This window comes from Nymphalis io, chromosome 5, assembly GCF_905147045.1.
Source record: "Nymphalis io chromosome 5, ilAglIoxx1.1, whole genome shotgun sequence".
Lineage (NCBI taxonomy): Eukaryota > Metazoa > Arthropoda > Insecta > Lepidoptera > Nymphalidae > Nymphalis > Nymphalis io.
In genome coordinates, this window is record NC_065892.1 from 10,992,805 (window position 1) to 11,019,228 (window position 26,424).

Below are 26,424 nucleotides of genomic sequence, written 5' to 3' on the forward strand. Positions count from 1 at the left end.
AAATAATCAAAACACATAAGATTTAAAAACAAACACGATTATAGTGTTGTTTGTTTTTAATAAAGATGTTTTGTGTTCGTCTTAAAGAATATTTATACATATTTATTGTTACAAAAAACTGTTATGTTCGGGTAGAAGTTTTGAAATTGATACAAATATTTTTAATAATAATTAATCAATTTACCAGGAAAAAATGTACCTATGAAATATGCTAGCCCCATACTCACGTAAGCTGAGCACGTAACTCATCTATTAAGTCTATTAATGTGCGATTCACGTTGAAAAATGCGTAAATAAATATATTTATGCATTTTAACAGCTACCCACTCCGGCTTCGCACCGGTAGGATCAAGGTCTACAAACTTTTATATTGAAGTATAAGTCTAGAAAAAAAAATACAGCTATTTTGGCCCAGGAACCTTCGCAGGTGTACGCAGAAGACCTTACCATAGTTTCATCCCAATTGAATGATTTGTTTAGGAACGCATAGACGACAAACATAAGAACATTAATTTTTATTTATATTGACTTGCCAAATATGCAATTAATGCTAAAAACATGAAACTTTTTTGATGATATAATGTACGTCATGTACGTGTAGAATTATATATCTTTATATATGTTTTGTTCATTAATAGTTTAACCCCTTGGGCTTTATCTACGTTTTCTGCGAGATAGTAGTAGCTAGTCCCATCCAATAAATAATATTAGCATAACTCTTCTTCCCCATGTGAGATCATCTTGACAATTGATTTTTACCGGATTTCACCGAAAACAATGAAATGCCAATTAATTATTAACACGTAAAAATATCCGTCTCGGTATCGTTTTGACATTGAATAGGCTTCTATAATTTTTGCCACAATGTTGCATATCATTTTCTGATATTATGGTATTCTGACGTGTATTTAGAGTTTTTTTCATACATAATATACATATACAGTGGGGCGGTCGAGTAGCAACTAGAAGTATTAAGAAATTAATAAATAAAATTCCATAAATTGGACTTCTGCTATAACCCTGAATAATATAGGATAGGGAAGTTCGGACACAATACGAAAACCTGGACCCAAACTAGACTAATTACGATTGTGAGCACATTTATAAATCACATTTGCACAGACGAAAGATAATTAATTTTTATCATTTGTTATAATTTTAGTTATTTTTTAAATATGTAATTTAAAATTTTCTTTTATTTAACAGTTATTTAAGTGTAAAATCGCACTATAACTGATAAACTGCACGTATGTACAGACATAACGCTGGGGGTCAACCCGCTCTACAATACAGTCGTTAATTCGCCATTTGCTGGTCCCTATTCTGTAAGCCAAATGTTAATTCCACAAAAATAAAATAAAGTTGGCTTCCTAACAACGTAAAATAAAGTAAAATGATTAAAAAATTGTTGTATTTCAACATTTCAAAATTATATATATTAATTAACAATTTTATTATTTCATGAAAATTACTAATTTTACTCAATAATAACCAATATTATTTACTATTGAGTAGTTTTTAAACTACAGTGAAGTTTTATATTAATGAAACTATTTATATTTAAATAGAAAATGATGCGCTCAATAAACTTTTTAGTATTTATATTAAGAAATAAACGTAGTACTAAATATTGATGCAAAAAAGTTAATTTTAATGCTTTATTACTTTTCCAATATTAACAAATATACATAAAGAGTTGTCTTACAACTCGTTAAATGATTGAGATAAACAAAAAAATAGAATCCATAAATCCATTTAAATCATTTCAAATTGGTTCTCAGTTTGAAATGATTTAAAATTATGGATTCATTCGACATAATTTCGTTTACGATAAGAATAGCGGTACTATGTGAGTCAACTGCTTGTTATTATTATATATAACGACTTAGGACACATAGAGCTTCAGTTGACGTACGACTTCAGGGGAGTTTGGACTTATACATAAAAGAATATATAAATTTAAAAATGATCTGGAAGACAGTTTTGGTCGCCATTTTCGCTATAGGTAAGTTAAAGTTATAAGTACTATTTATTCTTTGCCTTGGTTTATTCTGTTCTTCCGTAGTTTGTGTATATATATATACATACAACTAGGTTTCGCTAGAGTTTCGGGGGGAGGCTATCAGGTTGTTAGGTTGAAAGGGATTCAAGCTTGCTTCATACCAAATTTTATCAAAATCGGTACAGCGGTTTAGCCGTGAAAGCGTAACAGACAGATCGAGTTACTGTCACATTGATAGAAATATAGATTATTTTAGTTAATTTTTATAATTCTCATTTCATTTTGTTATTATTCGATGATGAGCATAGCATTACTTATCATACTTTTAAGTGTCTGATTAATCTCATTCAATAACACTTACTTTAAACTCTGATGTTACATTTTTCATACAATATTTCCATATTGGTTAAGTTATATTAAGCCATTAGCTTAAGGTCACATTTCTTTAGACCCGTAGCGTGAAGTTATTAACTATTTTCAGTAGCGGATTATCTGGCGAAAAAATAACCTATTTAAATCAGACTTGTACTTTCCGAAATTAGCAAATTAAACTATTCAACTTTATAATATACAAATTTCTACATAAATGTATTAATTGTAAAAACTAAATAAGTCCTTAATAATTTGTCATATAATATGTCGTTATTGTTTCTTATAAATTTCAATTTAAGTACAACACAAACTATAAGATGTTAATGTAGCTCTTGTTTTAATAAAAACGTATATTATTTATAATAACAGAAATAAATTGATAATTGTTTTTATTATAGAGCTCTTTTAAAGTCAATAAAAAATTAAATTTAACTTTTACGACGAATTAACAGAGACGAGGAGCACTAGATAGACTGTATTTCAGGAGCCAGGCGAGTAAAAAAGGCCATGATATTCACTTGTTTCATCTCCTAAACGACACAATGATTCACGCGTTGCATGTGGCCCGCGTCCCCTCTTCCTGTGCAACACATCATGCTATTTACCAATTCATCTCGTCAAAAGGACCGCTAATATACTTCGAATGGGTTAAACAGGATCAGTGGCGGGGCAAGACCTAAATTTTATGTGGGCAAAATATATTTTGCGAGGCCTTTTTTTATCTTTATGTAAAAACGTAGGTACGTGTTCGGTAGGTAGGACTCGCCGGCGCTTGGGACTCCAGTGCATCGGAATACAAAGACTAAAAAAAAACAATGTTACCCTCACCGTCTCTTCGAGAGGGATCACTGGTTCGCTTGTGTATGCACAAGTGATACCGTGACGCCTCGAAGGTTGGCCCGCCTATGCGGGCCTCCTATCTTAGATGGATCTGTGGTCCGACCGAGTCTTCACCTCCTCTTGCGAAATTTTTCGGTGCATTCACGCTTTTAAGTAAGGTATAAAAATCCAGTTCACGAGGCCCGGATCGCGAAGCCGTAGGCGATGACCCACGTCGCCTACGCCTTACACCTTGCCTTTGAACAGGCTCTTTTACGACTATATTCTCGATTCACTGGCCATTATACTTTTGATTTCATTAACAGCTATTCCGATCCCAAAAAGTTATAATGTACGGCGATACGCTATTTTGATGCGTGTAACCTTAAAATACTATTATTATTGTAGTCAATATTGCATATAACTTTCTGTGATTTCTTATCCTTTCTCGATGTTGAAAAGAATCAGTTCCGATATTCTTAGTCGCATTCTTGTGGTCTTGTAAAAAAAATATGTTTTAGTTGTCATTGAGTATACGTAAAACTTTACATTGATAAAAATATTGTTTAGTTATATGTAGCAAAATTATATTTCTGTATAGTAATCATGTAATACATGTCAGCATCTTAATATGAAGTAAATATTAGTTATTAAATTATAAATACATTTTAAAAAATATTGATAAATCTATGTAAATCACCGATAGAATGTCGCTAACCTCATACATAGCACAATTGTATTTTAATAATTATTATAAATAACAATGGGCAGCGTGCATGGCAACACCTCTTTAAATTTCTTTGTAAATAATTTTATCAAACTATACGGCTCGCAGAACACTTCATGCGCGTATATATTAAATTATTTTTGCATTTGCAATATAACGCTTTGTAATTAAATATAATAAATTATAATTATATATTACGTATCTACGTTGGCCATCAACGACTGTACAAAGTTGCAACTCAATCGGTTAAACACGCAGAATACAAACAAGAAGCATTTATTATAAGATAACAATATATTAATAGCAAAGCAAGGTTCAATAAAAAGCTTTTATTTACGCGCTAAAAACTAAACGAACTGTCATTATTGAACGCGTATACAAAACTTCGTGTCCGTGCTGTTGACAGTTGAGAAGTTCCATCATCTGGAGCCGATCTTGGTGGAATCAGGTCATGCTTTGCATAAAAATGCAATGTCATCGAAACGCACATGTGAAATGTCACCTCCGTGTATTAGAGGAAGTAGTTTTATTTAGCTTATAAGATTTGACATAAACAAACAAACACACTAACATTTCCAGTTAAATAAAAGTTTTTAATAAAAAGTGTTGAATATTTTACAAATTTTATTAAAGAAAACAATGGAATTTCTTATAATAATATATTTACTTAAAGTTAAAATTGCCTCAAAGTGATTAGTGAAATTAACAGATATTTATTTTATTGATCGAGGAGAGACTGTTGTTTGTGTTAGATAGTAATAATTAAGGTTATAAGGTTATATCGTATGCTAATAAAGATAAACCATTGTTACTACAAAAAATACTGATACATGACGCCACGGAAAATTATTATAAATACTTTAAATTATGTACTTAATTCAATTATAATTTACTTTAAAAAATCAAATTCAATGTTAAATTTAATTTTAATAACATTGTTTTTCTCTTAAGTTTGTCTTATTTTGTATAAGTTTACGAAAATACAAATATCGATTAATGATTTCGATTCGTATTTTGACGTAAAAACTTAAAAGTAACATAAGATTCCGAGATTATTTTATCCGCGGCACATATTAAGAAACATAATTTGTATAAAATATTTTTGTTTTGTTTTAAAGGTGTTCTGGCTGAATACAAGATACCCGACGAACAACGCCAGCATTTTAAGACAGCTCTGACCGAATTCTGCAAGGGAAACGGTGCAGAGGACAAAGTAGACGAAGTAGAGGTATGTCACATCACAGGCTCTTCGTTCAGTTTTTTTTTTCTAAATCAAACACGTAATCTTTGTTACTTGGAATCTTGTATGTATTACTTAAATATTTATATGAGCCTATTATATTTGCATACTTACATAAAAACGATGGCTAATATTTTGATAAAGTAAGATACATATACCTACATATTATATCTGACAAAATTACTTATGACAAAAATGTAAATAGCAGGCAGGAGTGGTCTCAGGCTCTTGCCTATATTTATTTTAAATAATTGAATTAAAAAATTAACATTTTTTATCCTAAAGAAGAAAAATAAACTTAAAAATGTACCTACCTATTGCCTGCACGTACTGAATATACTTTTGGGTTCCTAAAATTTATTAAAATATTCCACCAATGTCCGTTTTTTTTTTATGATGCATATGTAATCAAATATAATTTATTTCAGGCAAAAATATCGAGCTTTGTAGATTGCGTCAAATCTTTAATCGATGTGGAAACTATTAAAAAAGAGGTTGAAGAAGCTAAACCAAACGGTGCTCTAGACGAAGTATTTAAAAAGTGAGTCGAAAATAATAAATATTTTTTTAAGTATAAATTCATCAGTTGTTTGTTTGTTCTAGCAAAAAAGAGATATGCTGCCACATAAGGTAGAAACTCCGCCATAATTATTTTGTTGTTTTAGCCTAACATTATAATGATTAATTTATAGGTATTGCGCGAAGTCTCCTCAGTTGAAGACTTGCATTCACACACTGACTAATGGCTTGGCACCTTGTATGGGCTCAACGATTCGGGATCATATCGGAATGGCTAACAACGGATCCGACCAGCTGATCGATTTCGTGTGTCACAAGGATGGTGACAGGATAGCGTGTAAGTATAAAGCTAGCATAGTTGAAAATGGTAAATATTATCCATATCTATTCAAGTCCATTTAGTTTATTTCTCGTTCTTTACCGGTGGTAGATTTTTAACCATCAATAATCATGGGTAATGATTCCATATTTAATAAGATTCTGTATTTGAATCACGATGATCCTCGATAAAAGTGCTAATGCAATCCAATATAAGTAAAGCAGGAAGACTTTCACTGCCAAAAAGAATACACATTTTAGAGTCTATCTATGCGATGATCGTTTAACGGTAGCTTGAGCCACTGCACCCAGAACCGGGGTCATGCGGAATTGAGGAGAGCTGTTATTATTTATAAATTTATTGATAACATAGTTTGGTAGTTATTTAATGTTTGGCTTATTAAATTAAATTCGTAACAATAATTACTTACAACAAAATAAAAATATCTACAAATTATTTCATTATTTGCAATCAAACTATTCATTTATTAAATAGCGTAAAAGGCTATTCGTGTTTCATTGCAAGCTATATATGCTAGATGTAAATGAAATAGGATATATATAATATATTATTCTAATTTAATGTGTTTATGTATGTATCACCTAATCGTATCCAGTTTTGCGAACGAGAAAATTCTATTTATAGTTAGTTAACCAAGCTTATAATTCGTATTCGTTCAGTAACAGTCTGTTAATGTCCCACTGCTGGGCTAAGACCTCCTCTTCCTTTTGAGGAGAAGGTTTGGAGCTTATTCCACCACACTGCTCCAATGCGGCTTGGTAGAATACACATGTGGCAGAATTTCAATGAAATTAGACACATGCAGGTTTCCTCACGTCGTTTTATTTCACCGTCAAGCACGAGATGAATATAAACACAAATTAAGCACATGAAATTGATGGCAGTGAAAGTAACGGAGATTACTTATTTGAAATAATAATAAATTGTTTCCCATAAGTGTTAAACGTAGATTTCTTCATTTTATTAATAATATTACTATGGTGTTAAAAATGCATTGTTTAGTGTTCATCGCGGAGGGAGGTCCCGAGTGTATCCAAGAGAAGGTCAATGAGGTGCGCGAATGTGGAATGAAATTGAAGGAAAACTTTAAAAGCGCCGAAGACTTTAAGAAGATGAACTTAGCGGTAAATAATTATTTCATAAATTTTATTTTTTATACTTTAAATAAACAAATATTTGGGTAATAGCTTCCCCTCGGCTCTTCGAAATGTTATGTAATTCGAATGTTAGGTAAGGGTGGGAGATGTTAGGAAGAGTGTTTGTTGTAAAAAGTATCCTATGTTCTTCCTCGGGGTTCAAGAATGCTTCATACCAAATTTCATTAAAATCGATTCAGTGTTCTTGTCGTGAAAACTTATCAAACAGAGTTACTTTCACATTTATAATATTAATATTGTTTAGATAGTATACCTACCATACCTAGTTACAATTTCTAATAATTTTAATAATATAAAATATAATTTAATAAAAAAAATAGTGTAATATAAAACTGAGGCCGAACAAAATACCGAAATTATAGGAGCAATTAAATGAAAACAAAACGACTGTGGTTAATTTGCATCGGAATATCAAATTAAAAAGAAAATCTTGACCAAATCAATCAAATAGCCAAGAATAGCCCAAATGTATCATAAAAAAAGTCATGTTTCAGGAAAAGTGCACCAAATTTGACGACTTTTCTTCATGTGCTGTAAAAGCATTGGAGGGATGCAGTACGCCCACTCCTGGCAACATGGCCGAATCGCTGTTCCGATTCGTCCGTAGGGGCTCACCTTGCGCAAAAAAGGATGCATAAAGATGGTAAATAAAACTATAAACAGTAACAATTACATTTAACTTATAAAAATATAATCATTAATTTCGATAAATAAAAATATTATTCCCTAATTGGGTTACATGATAAGTCTTGGATTATCTTAGGTACGATTCACAATCTAAGCCTTTTTAAATTCAATAATTTGATATTTTTTAAATATTTCTAAATAAATATACTAACTTCCTTTCCAGAACTGATTCGCGCCACTCATCTTTAGTTGAAAATTGTCAAGAATTGTCATTATAAAGTGCCATTTAGAGATCATGTACCAATAAAAAAATTAAGTGTTCAAGCGTTTCTTTTACTTCTTAAATTTTACGATTTGCACTGTCCTCATAGCAAGTAAAACTTTTCCACACAATAAATATTGTATCTAAGACAGATTGATAAACAGTAAACTCGGTCAAATTATTAAAAGTCGGTGAAATATAATCGTTTGGTCTCAAGATGGACGATGGACGAGGCGAGACATGTTTACGAACAAAGATATTCTTCTAACACACAATAGAATCGAACTCCCCACTATTATTCTAGGACCAGTCGATAAGCGATTATTTCTTAAGGCACAATAGACTATATTTTTGTTGTACAACTACACAGCACATTACTTTTGAAATGACAGTCTGTTTCATTAATTCACAAACATAAATACTATAACTTTGAAGACAATTTTCGACGTATTGATATAGTCTGATGTAGTACTTCGGAAATGACAAGTGTCTACAAAAGAAACATTGGGTGGAGAATATGAGATTATTTGACGATACTTTAATACCAACTGCTTATGTAAAGGGCAAAGGGCATATGAAATAAGAGTAAAATAACATTAAACCACCATTTTAATGAAGCAACATACAATATTCATCAAAACATAGCTCTAAAAACTACAATCACTTTCCGCGCTCTACTTTACCATTGAACAGAGAATACAGAAGTGCCTCAGAACAGCCAACTAAATTATATATCGTACAGACTTTTTTTTTTAAATCGACTTTAAAATTATTATTTTTTTTAAGTCAATTTACGTCGACATGTTTTATAACACTATATATTCTCTGTTTCGAATTAAAAATAATAATAAAAAAAATATGTAAATAAATGTCATGTTAAAATGATTCTTGGAATGTTGATATAAAACTATTCATTTAAATGTAAATACAAAACAATACAAAACTATAAACTTAAAGCAAAATTGTCTAATAGGCCAGCTCTAACACTTTAAATAATTTATGTTTGCCATAAATGATTATTTGTTCTGGTTTTAAACGTTTCTACGTCTATTATAGTCTATAGTCGAACAAATCTATTGAACGCTAAAATTACAGTATTTAATATACAATCATAATTATAATGAAAATAATATAAATATAAACGATTAATCTTTCAGAAATTTTAACTTAACCTCGAGAGCACTTCCCTCTGTAATATGTCACAACCTATAAAAGTTAAGTCAAAATAAACTGTAATCGGCCACTCAAATGTATGTATAACATCATGCATAATTACTACTTATTATTATTATTGATAAAAGTCTAAATAGATTAATATAAATCGCATTAAAATCTACATTTAAAAATGTTAAAACGAAGTTCATTGATTAAGTCTTAAACATTTGACAAATACATAAAATTTAATTAATGGCAACCCCAGCTTATTATACATTCAAAGTGACATAAAATAGACAGCCTACAAAACTACAAGAAGAAAATACCCTTCAAACACCCATTTTTTATAGCTTGTATTAAAAATATATCTGCAATAATTATCTAATTCGGATGGAAGCGAAGAATTTGGCGATCATTGGCATATGAAAATACAATATCTATCTATATTATCATGGATATGTAATTTCCAACGCTTTAAGCATTCTAATATAATTAAAGGTACGCGTCATAACTATTACGATATTTGGTTTCAATTGAAACGAAAATAGCTACAAAAATAGTATATAGTTCTTACCTACCATTATTCGTATTAAGCTAGCAATTCATACGGATCCTTAAGAATTTTGCCAAATTACAGCTCGTAGAAAAGTTATGATTTAAATGTCTTCTCTTCTTTCTTATAATTTAAATGTAAATACTCAAAATTCAAAGACAAACCCGTTTTAAAAAATTATAGAAAATAATAATCATTATGAGAAAAACAAGTGAATTTTAAGCAAAATCCTTCAACCTTTGGCGATACGTAAAGAATCAAAGTAAGGTACCAGGGCGTCATAGCATACGAGGCGACTGCGTGTGTTTAAACAAGTAGAGCGAGTACAATCATACCCATTGTTATAGACTTGAAAGTGAGACTGTTGGCCGAATTTGCGTTATTATTTTTCGTAGTATCCTGGAACAGAAACAATATATATAATAAAATTCATGTATATAATAAAACTACGCAATCATTCATTACCATCACCTAAGCTCTAGTTTACATAGCAAAAAAAAAATAAGATAGATAATTTTATACAAATAAAATTAAAAGCTATTGAAGTGTTTGTGTTTTGAATCATAATAAATCCTATGTATGATGTCAATAAAAAAATGTACAGCTTTTAGTGCTAATATTGCAATTGAATTTTAAATCAGTTTTCAGCTAACGCGCCAAAACAATACCACTTACAGACGATACGACATCGCATCATCGTATCACGTTGCGGTATCGTGTCATGGAAAAAAAATAAAGTGCCTCGAAAAAATCAATACACGATATATCGTGGTACGATGACGTCAACGAAAATGAAATGCGGCGCCGATTCAAGATTGCATTAACAGTTTTTACGACTAAACGATGTAAGGTTACATACGATACGACGTCGTTTCGTGTGTGTTTTGGTCCTCAGTACTGTGACAATGAAGCCGAGATGGCCCAGTGGTAAGAACGCGTGAATCTTAACGGATGATCGTGGGTTCAAGCCCGGGCAAGTTACCACTGAATTTTCATGTGCTTAACTTGTGATTATAATTCATCTCGTGCTTTACGGTGAAGGAAAACATCGTGAGGAAACCTGCATGTGTCTAATTTCACTGAAATTCTGCCACATGTGTATTCCACCAAACCGCATTGGAGCAGCGTGGTGGAATAAGCTCCAAACCTTCTCCTCAATAAGAGGAGAGGACGCCTTTAGCCCAGCAGTAGGACATTCACAGGCTGTTACGGTTACGGTACTGTGACGATACAATTTAGAACACGAAATAATGTTATTTGTTTACAGTGGGCGCCAAGTAAAATCTTATTTTAAAAATGTTTTTTAATTGTAACTTAGCTAATTATTACATAACTTATTGACTATAACATGCCTATGTTATAGTCAACATCTTGCCCATTCTTTTTATTATAACAAAAAATGCAATTACATTTGTATCGCATAAACAAAATGGTCACATTAATATTATTCAATGACATATAAATATAATTACGAAACATATATTAACACGTATTAAGAAAACTATAGTTTAATTATGTCAGTGGTGTTTTTATGGCTGGTGTGGCGAATCGAATGCTACGAACAAAATACTAATTTTCCCGCTTTGCCCATGACGTTTATTTCGGCGTATTCATACCTAGCATATGTCATTCGGAATGACGATCCTTACCAGACATAAGCAATCTTGGTATTGTTGTGTTCCGGTTAAAAGGGTGAGTGAGCCAGTTTAATTACAGGCACAAGGGACATAACATCTTAGTTCCCAAGGTTGGTGGCGCATTAGTGATGTAAGCGATTGTTAACATTTCTTACAATGACAATGTCTATGGGCGTTGGTGACCACTTACCATCAGGTGGCCCATATGCTCATCCTTGCCTTCCTATTGTATAAAAAAAAACTTAGTTATAAACGTTGCTTAGTAGCTGTTTAGTTAATAAATCTGCCACTATTAATTTGACATTCGAATGAAGAAGACACAGCATCGTTTAACAAATCACACGCTAAACAACGTGTAAAAGTAATTCCGTACATACTTGCGATATCCTAAACTACCAAAGCGTTTATTTTATAAAATAAGCCATGACATCACACCAGAGATATTCCTCGTGTAACAATACAATAAAATAAACTAAAAAATATCAGTATATTTTTAATATGTTTTGTACTATACCATCTTAAACTGAAATATAAAATAACACGATCAAGATATGTTTGCTAAGGAAAGTATTATTGTAAATAAAATTTTGAAGTAATTTTCGCTGGGCGCATTGGAATTAAAATTTGAAACACAAATTAGATGAAACTTTTCTGTCATTAAATAAAGAATTAAGAAAATATCATTTAATAACAAATATGAGATATACACGCAAGACAAAAAAAAATGAATATGCTATATTTATAAGCACAATTAAAGCGTAATAAAATAACATTTGTGTTACATAGTGGAATACTTAAGCAGAACAGAAACAAAACGTAACATATACATTAACAAATCAAAATAACGGCACATGAAAACTAAGGACTTACGCCATTTCTTTTGCTCGTATTGCCGTCCGCTTTTTCCTAATATATAAATAATTATATATCAAAACACTTGTAATAATAATAATGTGAAATATTACATATTATTTATTAAATCTTTATTAACATTTAAGATTAATTCAATATTGTCATTAAAGTCATGTACGAAATCCTACGATACCTAAACTTAATATCAAATAATTACTTACTAATTATCAATAATATATTTCCATTTAAAAAAAGAACAATGGGTTTACGAAGTCACGAAAAAAGGTAATTTACATTTTACATTGTTTTAATTATATTGAATACGGCTGGATTATGAAACTAATATTGAAGGAACTTAGTATTATCAACACCCAAACTGACAAGGCTTATATGGGTGCCAAGAATAAAAATAAATATAAATATTCCGTTTGTTATTAATAAATAAATAAAAAAGAACATTTTCAGGGATGCTTTCAGTAAGGAATTATTACTAATGTTCCTATTTTCGCGTTAAGGGTACATCTTCAATTAAGAGAAAACAACAGCCGGAAAGGACAGGCGTCACTTTTCTATCTTGTACGTGTTACGTGTTTCCATATATCTTCCTTCGCTGATATAAAATAAAGAATACATAAATATAAGACTTACAGGTAATTCCTTGCATGGTGTAGACTTTCTGACGAATTTGAAGAGTGACTCGACAATGTTCGCTGACGTGGGCGTCGAACACGTCTCTAGAGCGCTCACGACGCAGACTTGCAGTTCAGCGAATTTATCGCATTCTTCCTCCTAGAATGTAAAAACCAAATATGCATTATTCAAGTGGACCCTTATTTACCGTACTTTTGATGACAGAATGTGATGATGCCTATATAATTGACTGCCTCGTTGGTCTAGTGGTTAATTAGCGGTCTTATGGGCACAGATCCCGAGGTCCTGGATTCAAACTGCAGGTCGGGCCGATAAAAAGTTATTGGGTTTTTCTGTCGAAGATGTCTCATTAGCAGCCCGGAGCCTGGAAGTTGGGAGTGTGCCGTTGGTCCTGTATATGAACTCGGTCGTGTCGGACAGCCGTCCTATGGGATTATGAAAGTAAGAGAATAGAGAGTGAGAACGCAGGTGGTGTTTGCGCTCTTGTGCTCTATAATATGTCCTGCGCCGCTGGCTAGTCTCTTGAGTTTGGCCACCGTGGCTGAAATCGTTCAGGACGACATCATCATTTTATAAGTAACGTAAATCAATATTATAAAAAAGATACAAAAAGGACACGGCCAACACTCCTGTGATACAATTATCTGAAGGAAATAGATGCACCTTTGCTGCGACATTTTACAATATAAACTAAATTAAAAATTATCACCGGTATATAGATCACCGAAATATAGATTCTACAGAGAAGAACCGGCAATTAACTAAGTTTTTGTACTTTTCCACCAATTCCACCATTCATTTCAAGTTTTTATTTCCAATTATATAAATTGAAAACGGTTGGATTTTATCATCTGAGTAATGCGTGTTTCGTTAGAAAATGATATGTCATGAGTAAAAAAAAACCTAAGCGATTATTACATTATAAAAGCAAAGGTCGTTTGAAACAAAACAGGCGCCCTTGAATATATTTAAAAAGTATCGTATGATATATTACTCAGCGGTATTAACGGTGTCATCGTCACTATCAGGTCTTAAGTAGTGTTTAAACTGCATTATTGATAATTAATTATTATTTATTGATAGTTCAATTGAAAGTCAGTTGTGGTCAGCGGTCAATTTCACAAGCAGCCGACATTGTAATAAGTAATGGCTTGTAAGTGTCCTAAGGCAGGGCGCATTCTCTTTTTGATACGAAGTTTACTCCGCTGCTCCAATGCGAGTTGGTAGATAAAATTCAGTGCGTATTCGGGTTTGAACTTGCAACCTTCGGTTAAGGCACTGGGCCATCGCGGCTTTTATATATTTTTCTAAATAAACGAGCAAGTGGTCATATGTCAATCAAAGTAGCCTTTAGCCGTTGACAATGAGGATATTATAAGTTGTATTTAAAATATTATTTTCTATTATATGGTCCTGTAATTCCATCGTTTGTAGCTGTGATTTTAAATAAAATAGCTTACCTCCTATTTATTATGTTGAATCAAAACAGTTTACCCTCTGTAATCTGGCCCTGGTCTAATCTGCGTAACGGTAGATACAAAGCACATTTTATTGCGGCTGTTTGTTTTGTTACAAATCTTCGTCAGTGTTTGTTTAAAAATGTTGTGGCTTGTTGGCGACATAGTACGAGTAAAGTTAAGTACACATATAATTTATCGGATTATAAGTAATTATCGGTTATATTCTTAAACGAGTTCCAAGCAATACTTTACAGTCCGTAAAATTTTTGTACATAGTTGAATCATTGTACGATGTTTACAATCGACTATTGTATGTGTAAATTAAATAACATGCCCTGAAATAAATTTTATTCCCGGAAAATACATGACAAGCCTAAGTCGATGGTAAGGCTTGGTGTAGTCCCGATGGTGGAGGTACCGCACGTTAACCATTCATTCTACCATTAAACAGTAATACTTGGTTAATACGATATTGACGAGCCGGTTGGCGTGGTTGGTGGATGCTTGCCTTTCACGCCAAAGGTTGTGGGTTCGATTCCCACCCAGGACAGATATTTGTGTGCATGAACACGTCTGTTTGTCCTGAGTCTGGGTGTAATTATCTATATAAGTATTTATTTACAAAAGAAAAATAGTATATCAGTTGTCTGGTTTTCATAGTACAAGCTCTGTACGAGCTTAATTTGGGATCAGATGGCCGTGTGTGAAAAATGTCCCTGGATATTATTATTATTATACTGCATTACGATTTGAAAGGTGAGTGAGCCCGAGCCTAATTACAGGTACAAGGGACATAAATTAATATATTCCGTTAGCAGTGCATTGAAGTTGTAAAAGTTTGTTTATGTTTCTTCTTACTTTTTCTTTCGTTCGTTTTCCTTCTTTTGTTTCTATACAGACAGCGTGCAGGGGCGAAGATGACCACTAACGACTAGGTGTGTGATGACTAATTTATTCCTCTGTCTTCTTAAACAAAATTAAAATATATATATATATATGAAATCTTACCCCGAATTTAATCTCTGGAATGTTGTCAATGGGGAACTTGTTCTGGTCGTAGTGGAATTCCGAACCCAATGTGTGGTTCGCGCACATTTCGAGCTCAGCTTTTTTCTCGTTGAAGCATTCTGGACCGTTTTCCGCGATAAAAACTGTAAATATAATATTATTTTGTTATGTTTATGAATAAACGTTGCTAAGTGTCTGTTTTGTTAAACACTGATTTCTCTCTCTTTCTGACATCATTGATTTTACATTAGAAAGAAGAAGTCATAGTATATTCAACTAATCATCCGCTAAACAACGTATATAACTTGGGACATTAGTTTACTTACATAATACTAACTATATTCAAAAACAATTTATTACTGATAGTAGAATTGTGGTTTTTTTTCACGCTAGAAAAACGCGTTTCTCCCACGGGAACAGTGGGGGGGGTATGTGGGGTCCGCCGGTGTCCGAGGCGCCGAGTGCGCCCCGAACATCGGAATACCCTCTTAAAAACCAGCGGTATTGGAATTGTGTAGTTGTCTTTTTATTAAAACACTAATATTTGTCATCTTTATACAATTATCCTACTAGTTATCATTTGTAGACCTTCTTATCCGTAAGTAGGAAGTAAAGGTAGTTTGTGAATTACGCCTCGTAGGCAAAATCCAAATCCAAAAGCAATGGCATCAAATCCAAAGGCAAGCATTATATATATATATAATTTCTTGAATATAGTAACTGAGACTTAATAAGGTATCGACTTTAGCAGCTTATGTCTGAACCGTCAAAACCTTTTATTGCAAAATATCAAAGATAAATAAAAAACGAAAATATTGATCGACGTTCGATATATATGTATGTATAATGATAAAGAAAAAATAAAAAGCTTAATTGAAAAGTGTATTATTAATTTGTAAAGTATGATGACGTCTCTCTCTAATTACAAGTCATCATGACCTTATGTCAATGTCAAAAGTTATGGCTTAGAGTATTTTCCGACAAGACCTTGGAAGAATATCGTAATTATATAGTTTTCAGAAAAGAAACATAACAAAGAAAACAACAAATACGAAATAAACGGGCTAATGAAACTCGTCGGGAAATTAGTTCTTTAAAAAAAACGTCATTTTTCAATTCTATAATACTTGAAAGTATTTATATTTATCAATTACTAACATTAATCAAATCAACAAAAAAGACTCAAAAATAATATTACAAAACATTTAACTATATTATTTTAAATTAACCGAAACTTTCAACTAAAGCGATAAATAAAACGGTACTAAAGTAATAAAATAACAACATTTAATTGACCTTAAAAGGTACTATTTTCTTCTAAATATTTTATCGATTCAAGTGTTTATATTTAGGCGACCTCGTCTGCTTTTGGCATGAAAATGACAAATAAAATAAGGGAGATAAGTTAGAATGTTGTCCGGAATAGATATGGCCGTATTGTGGCCTATTACCCAAATGGCTCCGTTCTGCTTCGGTGTACAAAGATCGGTCGATGAAGTCATTTATTCAGTTTATCTGTCTTATAAAGAAAATATATGATAACCTTTAAGGCTTTCTACGAAGTAATAAATACTCTATCCTCTCGAATCAAATAGTTGTTACTTTTGGAAAAAGGGTAATATTTAACCACACACTAGAATATATAACCACAAGCTATAAAGCTAATGTACAAACAAAAACCTTAAAAAGCGTCAAAATAATTAATTCAGCATAAATTTCATGGTCTAAGCAAAAATATTAATTGAAATGACCAATTCATATCTTCAATAGCAAGTTACAATTTCATTCACTAGGTAAATATCAAGTTTATTAGAATTAAGCGCCTATTAAATTATTATGTATATCATATTTTCAATGTAACACAAATATTTATCAGTCATAATGTTATCTAATCTAAATTACGCAAAAAAGTCACCTAGTAGATCATTTGATATGCAATTGGTTTTTTTTTACGTTTGAAGTGATTATTTTGATTTAAAAACAATATTTCTGTTCGTTATACTAGACTAGGAACTTGTTGTTGACTAAGAAACAAATAACGAGCATTTTTATGACTTTTTAAATTTGTTTATTGTACAAGCTTTTATGCAAAATTGGCTTATTTGTAGCGTTGACATATAGCTAGTCGAAGATGTGGCAGTATAAAAGGAATACATGTGGGCTATGCTTTTTGCTTTTTATATGTAATTTAATTTTCCCCAATATTAGCAAATTATGGATGGCTAGAACATAAACATAATCTAATCTAATAGAAACATTTAACAGTATACACATACACGCCACAAACACACACACACACGCAAACGACAAATATTATTAGAAAAACGAAATCTACCTGACGATAATCAAATTGTTAAAATTTGGACTTAAAATTAAAGTTAGAAATGAAAATAATCATTACGTATAAGACGTAAGTACGTCATAATGCATAATTATAAAAAGTATTACGATTCATTATGATATGAACTAAAATTACAGTGAAGCGTTAGACAGCTCAAAAGTTAGTACCTACGTTAATAATAGTCTCTAGTTGCATAGAGAATATCCAATTAAACTGTTATTATTTGTAAGGGAACTCACGTGCAATTCTATCTCCCTCCTTGAAGCATACGAACTCCGCTAATTGTTCGGATATGTTATAAACGGTCTTAAGGTTCTTTTGTTCTTCAACCGAGAAACAAGGCTTTACTGACTCGGTCATGTTTCGGAAGCAACTTTTGAAAGATGGTGTTTTGTCGCAATATCTGAAAGGAAATATTTTATTTGTATTGCGTAATAGTATTTATAAGGATAATGTTTCTTATTAATATAATAAACCAATGTGTAACCTTTTAATACTATCACGTGTGATTACTTTTTTTTTTTTAATTCACGTACTATACTATTTACTATTAAATAATATTGCTCGGCTAAGCTTTCGTCTGGATACACGCAAATTTGAAGGAGTAACATTAAAACTGATTGAGCTAAAGAAAACAAATATGTTATAACAAATTTCTTACAACTTGTAATTACAACAAACATTTTTTAAATTTTTTTATTAGCTCGCTTTTTTATGTAATAGGTTGGTTGACGGGCAAATGGGCCACTTGATGATAAGTGACTCCTAAGCGGTGACCACCAACGCCTGTAAACATTGGCACTGTTTCTTAAATCGGCAATACGTCACCAAATGTGTCAGTGCGTGTATAACATAATTCATAACGCTTACTTCTTGAAGACCTCGTCTACTTGACCAGTTGGCTTTGCCTCTTCAATCTCTTCCTGTAGCTTTGCAGGATCGACCAATTCTTTTAAGCACTCGACGAAATGTACAAAAGATTTCTGAAAAAAGGAATATTCCAATAAACACTACTGCCTGCTCAAAGTTCAACGTGTTGCGTAGGAATAATAGGCATGATGACTGATTTTGAAATAACCTTCTATAATATGTGTACACGTCTACTATTACCGCAAATAATTTTATTTCAGTAATAAACTAACTACTTACGCAAATAATTGCATTTTCATTTACGTATTTTGAATTTCGCTCGAAAACACCCGCAGGTGTCATGGCGCCTGCACGTGACGTTACGCCTCAATAAACTACGGTAAATGTTGTATTATGTCTATATTCAACGAAGAAAGGCAGAAAATATTGCGTATTTCCTAAGGTTAAAAATGAATTCCAAAGTTTACAAGTGGTGTACGGTCCCTATGTGTAAAAATACATTCGAATGCCAACCAGATAGAAGAAAAATCTACAGAAGCAGAACGACCTTATATAAGTAAGTACCGAAAGATGATGGTTCTTGAAGAATGTGAAAAGCAATTAACAGAAAGTATGGTTACAGAACATTTTGAAGGAATTGCAAATTAAGGCAGAGATTTATAAAGATTTATTATAATATATAATTATATATATAAATATGTAAATTCACAAATTCAGTACTAGTGGAGCTAAATGAAATATTGTCTTAAAAGTTCTTACTGGTAAAAATATTAGGGCACTTCATATGCGAGTAATACTAACTAGCTAACAGAAAAAAAAACCTATGATAAATAATACTGTACTTACAAGGAAGTTTTTAAATTTCGAAATTCCGATGAGCAAGTCTTTATTTGATGAAATAAACTCTCCTAACATCAGCAAATCCTTGGCAAATTAGAGGAACTTGCCTTAACAAAACCTTGTTCTATCATTGATAGATCTTGGATGTTTTATTTTCTCTCTCTACTCACTCAACTAATTAAATGATTTTTGAAATAAGATGAATTTTGAAACGCGTAAACACAACAACTGTTCAAGAGAAACGGTTATAGATACAAAGGCGTGACGTCATTCGCTCTGATTGGTGTTTCAAATAAAATGGCCGATTGTAGAATTTTATACTTTTATTTTATTAAAAATCTTATTTATCTCAATGTGTATATTAAAATGGGATCATTTTTAAGAATCCTTTTAAAATAGTTTCTTCTCTAAAATCATTTATTTTTAATTCTTTAATACTGTCATCATGCCTATTACTAGACGAATTATTTAAGACAAAAAATAATTTATTTGTTTAAAATAAAATATAAATAAAAGTAAACTTTAGTTTAGGTTTGATGGATAGATACCGTTCGAAAAAGGTTGTAAAATCTATATAGCATTATTCTCATATTTATTTTGAGTGTAAATAAAAATATATCGGAGTTAAAAAAACACATTCGATTGTTTCGATTTAGATCGTGTAAACCTGGGAAGCGACTTAATACGTAACAAATAATATCTAAACTTCAAAAATCTAGAAAAAAACTCAATATAAGTTGCATAAAATTAGATTTTTAACATAAAAATAATATCCATTAATTTATATATTATATATTTATAACCTTAATCAACAAGTTGACAAACAGGTTTTTTGTATGACTTCTATAAAAATTCAGCAAGTAACTCACTTGATTCAAGATCCCGATCAAACGAAATAGGCACGTGTGACAACCAACAATTAACTTAATGTTATATAATTTAATATAGCTGGATATAGAACAAAGTCAAAGTTCAATTACCGTAATCACAAATTAATGTCATATCCCAATACATCGACGAACAGTTATTCATGATCATTCTAATATCACTTACGTTTTACTATTTATAGATTTTATTATACCGACATATATACTCTCCTTAATGTACATAAATATATAACATATTGGTACTTTGTTAAGTAGGTTTACAAGCACTTTTTAAATCGTCTTTCTTTTCTGACTATCATATTATCTATTTAAAATAAAACGACATCTTACAGTACATAATATATTAATTTATTTACAATTCAATCTATATGTCCCGCGTAATAAATCAAATAATACCAACTCAACGTTTAAATTTACATAATACTATATCGAACAAAATTGTTATATTAGTATAAAATTAATTAAATGGTAAATATCTGAGAGAATTATACATATATTTTTCCACCTTGTATAATTAATGTATAATTAATTAATGTTTTAATTCAATCGTACGAATAAACGCATTGAATACCGACAAACTGGTGGTAGGGTTTTGTGCAAGCTCGTTTGGGTAGGTACCACCCACTCATCAGATATTCTACCGCAAAACAGCAGTACTTGTTATTGTTGTGTTCCGGTTTGAAGGGTGAGTGAGCCAGTGTAATTACAGGCACAAGGGATAAACATCTTAGTTCCTAAGGTTGGTGGCGCATTGGCTATGTAAGCGATGGTTGACATTTCTTACAATGCCATTGTCTAAGGGCGTTTGGTGACCACTTACCATCAGGTGGTCCATATGCTCGTCCGCCTTCCTATTCTATATAAAAAAAGCCAATTTATACAATAATTTAGTAAGTAATTAATTTCACGTAACCATCATCTTTCTGAAAACCGTATGAGTATACGTTTAGATAAAGAACATCAACAGAATACGTATATATATATATATATATATATATATATATATATATATATATATATATATATATATATATATATATATATATATACGATGCCAATGTGTTTTGCTATATTATCATTATGGACGGTTATAGTCAAAAGCATACAACGTACCGGATGACTTTATACAAGTGTGAAATATATCTAAAAACTAATTTGTTCTTTTTATGAACTCAAGGCTAACGGGACATTGTTTTGACTCGTGATAAATCTTGCAAATTACTAGTATAATGTAATAACAATAATTATTAACCTATCCTAGATACGACGTTTATATATGATTACGCTTCGTTTATATGCTTCTTATATTTCGATTTATTTACAGAAAATTTGTAAAGTTTTTTATATATATAATTGGTAGGCGGACGAGCAAATGGGTCATCTCATGTTAAGTGGTCACTAACGCCCATAAACATTGGCATTGTAAGAAATGTTAACCATCGCTTACATTGCCAATGCGCTACCAACCTTGGGAACTAAGATGTTATGTCCCTTGTGCTTGTAATTACACTGGCTCACTCTTGTACCCTACAAACCGGAACACAACAATACCAAGTACTTCTGTTTTAAGGTAGAATATCTGATGATTGGGTAGCTTGCACAAAGCCCTACCAGTAAATATAGTAATAATCTATTTAGAATAGTTACAATATATATGAAGCAAGTTTAAACTCCAAGAAACGACACAGGCTACTTATTCTTAAAACCTGACGCGTGCGCTGCCGCGGGCGAATTATAATATTTTAATACATTAAAATAAATGAATTGCGCTTTAAATAGTTAGTTACAGCATGCTTAATATTTCATTTCGTCAAAACAAACAACACGGAATTTAAAATGTAATAACATTTTTGCTTTAAATATATAAAGATAAATTTACAGAAAATAAAATATTTACTTTTGCTTTTAATTACATATTCTATAATGTTATGTATGTACGAAAAACATTAATGATTTTCTGAGAAAATGTTATGTTCATAACATTGGTACAAGGCATACAGAAACGAATTACTCCATTGCTTGAGTATTGATCATAGAGACAGTAACTCACAAAAGGCAATCTATACGGTTTTACAACAGGTTTTACCCAGCAAGCGTTCAAAATTCCTTTTGTTAAATTAAACAAATAATGTTAAGGAACGTTTGTTTTAAGGGATATTAAAAAGCAACAGCCTGTAAATGTCTCTCTACTGGGCTAAGGCCTCTTCTCCGTTTGCGGAGGTTTGGAGTTTACTCCACCACGCTGCCGAACCAGTGGTAGATTTTTTTGGCAATCAATAAGTGAAATTCTATATTGAATTAAGATTTTGACTTTGACTTGGAATATAGTGAGCGATATAGTTAAGGGTTTTATGTTCTAGTCAGCAACAGCACGTTTGTGGATTATAAGTTTTTTTTAATGAATTCATAGACTATGTGTATTTGAACAAATAAGCTGACAGACGGGCAGACAGACACAACGGTGAAATTATAAGTGTTACGTTATTTCATACATACATAACATACAATTCTATATATATAATTAAATCGTTAACTTTATCGTACAACAGTCTTATATTAAATCAATGAGAGGTCATGCACTTATTATTATTAGTTTTATTCATTAAGTAATCACTTGTAAACACGTCGATTAAATGAAAAGCGTTGTGTTTACCCAACGTTAAAGCATGCCCTATGAATGTCACCTCATTTGAAGCGCATAGGTTTGTATAGAGAGCTGTGATGGTCCAGTGGTTAAAAGACGTGAATCTTAACCGAGTTAAAACAAAACTGGATTTTCATGTGCTTAATTAATAATAATAAATCATCTCGTGCTCGACGGTGAATGAAAATATCGTGAAGAAACCTGCTGTACGTGCCGGATGAATCTACCATGTGTATCCACCAAGCCGTATTGAATAAGCGTGGAGTAAGCGCCAAACCTTCTCCTAAAAAAGGAGAGGAGGCCTCAGCCCAGCGGTGGTATATTTACAGACTGTTAGTTTACTTTAGGTATAGTCACTTGCCTAGATAAGCTAATAGGTATATTGGTAATAGATAGATTGACGAAATTGTTTGTCGAAAACGTATAGAAACTCCGTAAGTATTTTATGTATATTTATCCATGTATATTTCACGTGATCAAGGCTATACGAAAGAAATTGCTTCGACTTGAATCTAATCCCGCAGATATACATAATATTGCAAATATTGTGAAAAACCCTTTTTTTTTTAAGACCAAATTTTCGTCCCAATTTCAATGGCATGCAAAGGCAGTTCCGATGAGAATATTTGGAATGATGCCAACGTTCTCCACCGCACTAGGTTATCTAAGAACTACTTCCCGAATGCTGGAAATGTTACAAAACTTCGTGCCTTCCCGTTGATGTTCATAACTATTTCAATTATATAAAATCATATACCTACTTATATATCATTTCATATTAAATAAAGATTGTTTCTCTTATATATATATATATATATATATATATATATATATATATATATATATTATATTATTAAAATATATATATTATTAAATCGCCGTGGAGTACCGGCTTAGAATAGTACTCCCCCAATCTCATCCCGTGGGTGTCGTAAGAGGCGACTGAGGGACGGGGAAAAGGGGGGATGGGCAGCAGCGTCCCCCCTCCCATAAACATCTTACCCCCTACTGCGCTCGCCAACACGCCTGCCCAGCGCGGCGAGTATGGGCAAACCACCTCCCTAAATGGCAGATGCGCCCAAAAAAAGGCCCCCAGTTACCGGCAAGCCCGCTAGGCCCGACCAAGGTAGCGGTCGCGGTATCGGCAGGGCAGGGGGTGCTAAGAATCACCGGTTCACGGCAGGCTACCGTATAAAACGACTGAAAATGGCAACGTATAATGGACGCTCGATGAGGCTGGACCATCACCTCGCCGAATTAGAAGTAGAGTTAAGTCATATAAACTGGCATATACTGGGGTTATCTGAAGTCCGAAGACAGGGGGAGGACACGATAACTCTAGAGTCCGGTAACTTACTCTACTTCCGCGAAGGTGATAACCTCTCCCAGGGTGGTGTCGGTTTTCTAGTCAAAAAGGATCTCATTAGCAGCATTGTGGAAATCAGTAGTGTGTCGAACCGGGTAGCGTACCTTGTCCTAAAACTTTCCGACAGGTACTCCCTGAAGGTTGTACAGGTATATGCGCCAACTTCGACATACTCTGATGATGTGGTCGAAGCGATGTACGAGGACATCGCAAAGGCCCTCAACGACACCTCGAGGGCCCACTACAATGTTGTTATGGGAGACTTTAATGCTAAAGTGGGAGTACAAGATAGCGGTGAATCGAAAGTCGGACCTTACGGCTTGGGCTGCAGAAATCACAGGGGGCAAATGCTGGTAAACTTCCTCGAAGCGCAGGGGCTTTTTTGATGAATTCTTTCTTTCAAAAGAAGCCTCAGAGGAGGTGGACCTGGCGAAGCCCCGATAACGTGACAAGGAACGAGATAGACTTTATCATCTCGAATAAAAGGCACATATTTAGAGATGTTTCAGTGATCAACAGGTTTAATACCGGAAGTGATCACCGCTTGGTTCGAGGCACTCTAAATATCAACTTAAAAGCCGAAAGATCGAGAATGATGAGGTCTACTCTCCGACCTACCATGCTCCAAGCTGCTCAAGGCTCCGAAAAGTTCCAAATGGAACTTCAAAATCAATTCACCGCGTTGGAAACCATAAGCAGCATTGATGAGAGAACCGACACGCTGGTCAAAATACTGCAAAACACATCCCGCAAGTGTTTTCCGCCACAGAGAAGAGACAACGCACCAAAACTCTCTGCTGAGACACTCGAGCTCATGAGAAAACGACGAGAACTACCATCGTTTTTGTCAGATAAGGCCTTAAACCGAACAATAAAAACGCTGACGCGACGCGATCTCCGACGCTCCAATACCCGTGCCATCAAGGCTGCGATTGAGCAAAATCGGGGATCGAAAGTGTTCGCTCGCAAGTTTGGGAGGCCGCGTCTGACAAAACTTAAAACTGAAAATGGTGGGGTCGTTACCTCTAGGCCTGAGATTATCGGAGAAGTAGAGAGGTTTTATGGGCAGTTGTTCTCTTCAAGATCGGATAAACCCATGGGAATCAGTATTGATGACCAGCGCGCCCCTCTTATGCGCCATTACTCCGAGGAGCTCCCGGTCGTTGACCAAGGAGAGATTAGGGCGGCTCTAGAACAGCTTAAAAACAACAAATCTCCGGGAGATGACGGAATCACAACAGAGTTGCTTAAGGCAGGCGGGACTCCGGTCCTGAAAGAGCTAGCAAGCCTCTTTAATTCCGTCATCCAACATGGCAAGACCCCGGAAACGTGGAGCGGGAGTGAGGTGGTACTGTTTTTCAAGAAAGGTGATAAAACCCTCTTGAAAAACTACAGACCAATCTCCCTCCTGAGTCACGTGTATAAGCTGTTCTCAAGAGTCGTCACGAACCGTCTCGCCAGACGACTTGACGAGTTCCAGCCCCCAGAGCAAGCCGGCTTTCGATCAGGCTACAGCACCGTGGACCACATCCATACTGTTCGGCAGATTGTGCAGAAGACCGAAGAGTACAATCAGCCGCTGTGTATGGCATTTGTGGACTACGAGAAAGCCTTCGACTCCATCGAAACCTGGGCAGTGCTCGACTCATTGCAGAGATGTCATATCGATTGGAGATATATCGAGGTACTGAGATGTCTGTACAACGCCGCTACAATGACTGTCCACATCCAGGACTGTAAGACGAAGGCGATCCAATTGCGCAGAGGGGTGAGACAGGGGGATGTAATATCCCCGAAACTGTTCACCAACGCGTTGGAAGACGTTTTCAAAACGCTGGATTGGACTAGGTATGGAGTCAATGTAAACGGCGAGTACATCTCACACCTTCGATTTGCCGACGATATCGTCATCATAGCAGAGTCGCTGGAACAACTCACCGAAATGCTGCGTAGCCTAGGCGAGTCTTCCCGGTGTGTCGGTCTCGGCATGAACTTGGACAAGACCAAGGTCATGTTCAATAGGCATGTCGTGCCGGGACCGATATACGTCGAGGGCAAACCTCTCGAAGTTGTTAGTGAATATACCTACCTAGGA

General features: G+C 33.4%; 2 protein-coding genes across 2 annotated transcripts in view; one reads left to right on the top strand and one right to left on the bottom strand.

Annotated features, from left to right (window-relative positions):
- Window positions 1-1,870: 1,870 nt before the first annotated feature.
- LOC126768710 (27 kDa hemolymph protein-like) lies at window positions 1,871-8,127 on the top strand. The gene is made up of 7 exons (XM_050486981.1): window positions 1,871-2,005; window positions 5,039-5,148; window positions 5,589-5,701; window positions 5,853-6,016; window positions 7,022-7,143; window positions 7,671-7,819; window positions 8,027-8,127. The coding sequence occupies exons 1-6, from the start codon at window positions 1,966-1,968 to the stop codon at window positions 7,812-7,814; spliced, it is 693 nt and encodes a 230-aa protein (XP_050342938.1). The 5' UTR covers window positions 1,871-1,965; the 3' UTR covers window positions 7,815-7,819; window positions 8,027-8,127.
- Window positions 8,128-8,656: 529 nt separating this feature from the next.
- LOC126768697 (27 kDa hemolymph protein-like) overlaps window positions 8,657-26,424 on the bottom strand; it is a 30,716-nt gene continuing 12,948 nt past the window's right edge. The window contains exons 3-7 of the mRNA XM_050486961.1: window positions 18,593-18,705; window positions 17,962-18,125; window positions 15,382-15,524; window positions 12,911-13,051; window positions 8,657-10,172 (exon numbers count right to left, since the gene is read on the bottom strand). Coding sequence (XP_050342918.1) covers window positions 10,080-10,172; window positions 12,911-13,051; window positions 15,382-15,524; window positions 17,962-18,125; window positions 18,593-18,705 — 654 coding nt within the window. The 3' untranslated portion in view covers window positions 8,657-10,079. The remainder of the gene's footprint in view (window positions 10,173-12,910; window positions 13,052-15,381; window positions 15,525-17,961; window positions 18,126-18,592; window positions 18,706-26,424) is intronic.

Coding starts and splice junctions, on each gene's coding strand:
- LOC126768710 (XM_050486981.1), top strand. CDS start 1,966: ATGATCTGGAAGACAGTTTTGGTCGCCATTTTCGCTATAG. Junction 2,006..5,038: donor GGTCGCCATTTTCGCTATAG/GTAAGTTAAAGT, acceptor TTTGTTTTAAAG/GTGTTCTGGCTGAATACAAG. Junction 7,144..7,670: donor TTAAGAAGATGAACTTAGCG/GTAAATAATTAT, acceptor GTCATGTTTCAG/GAAAAGTGCACCAAATTTGA.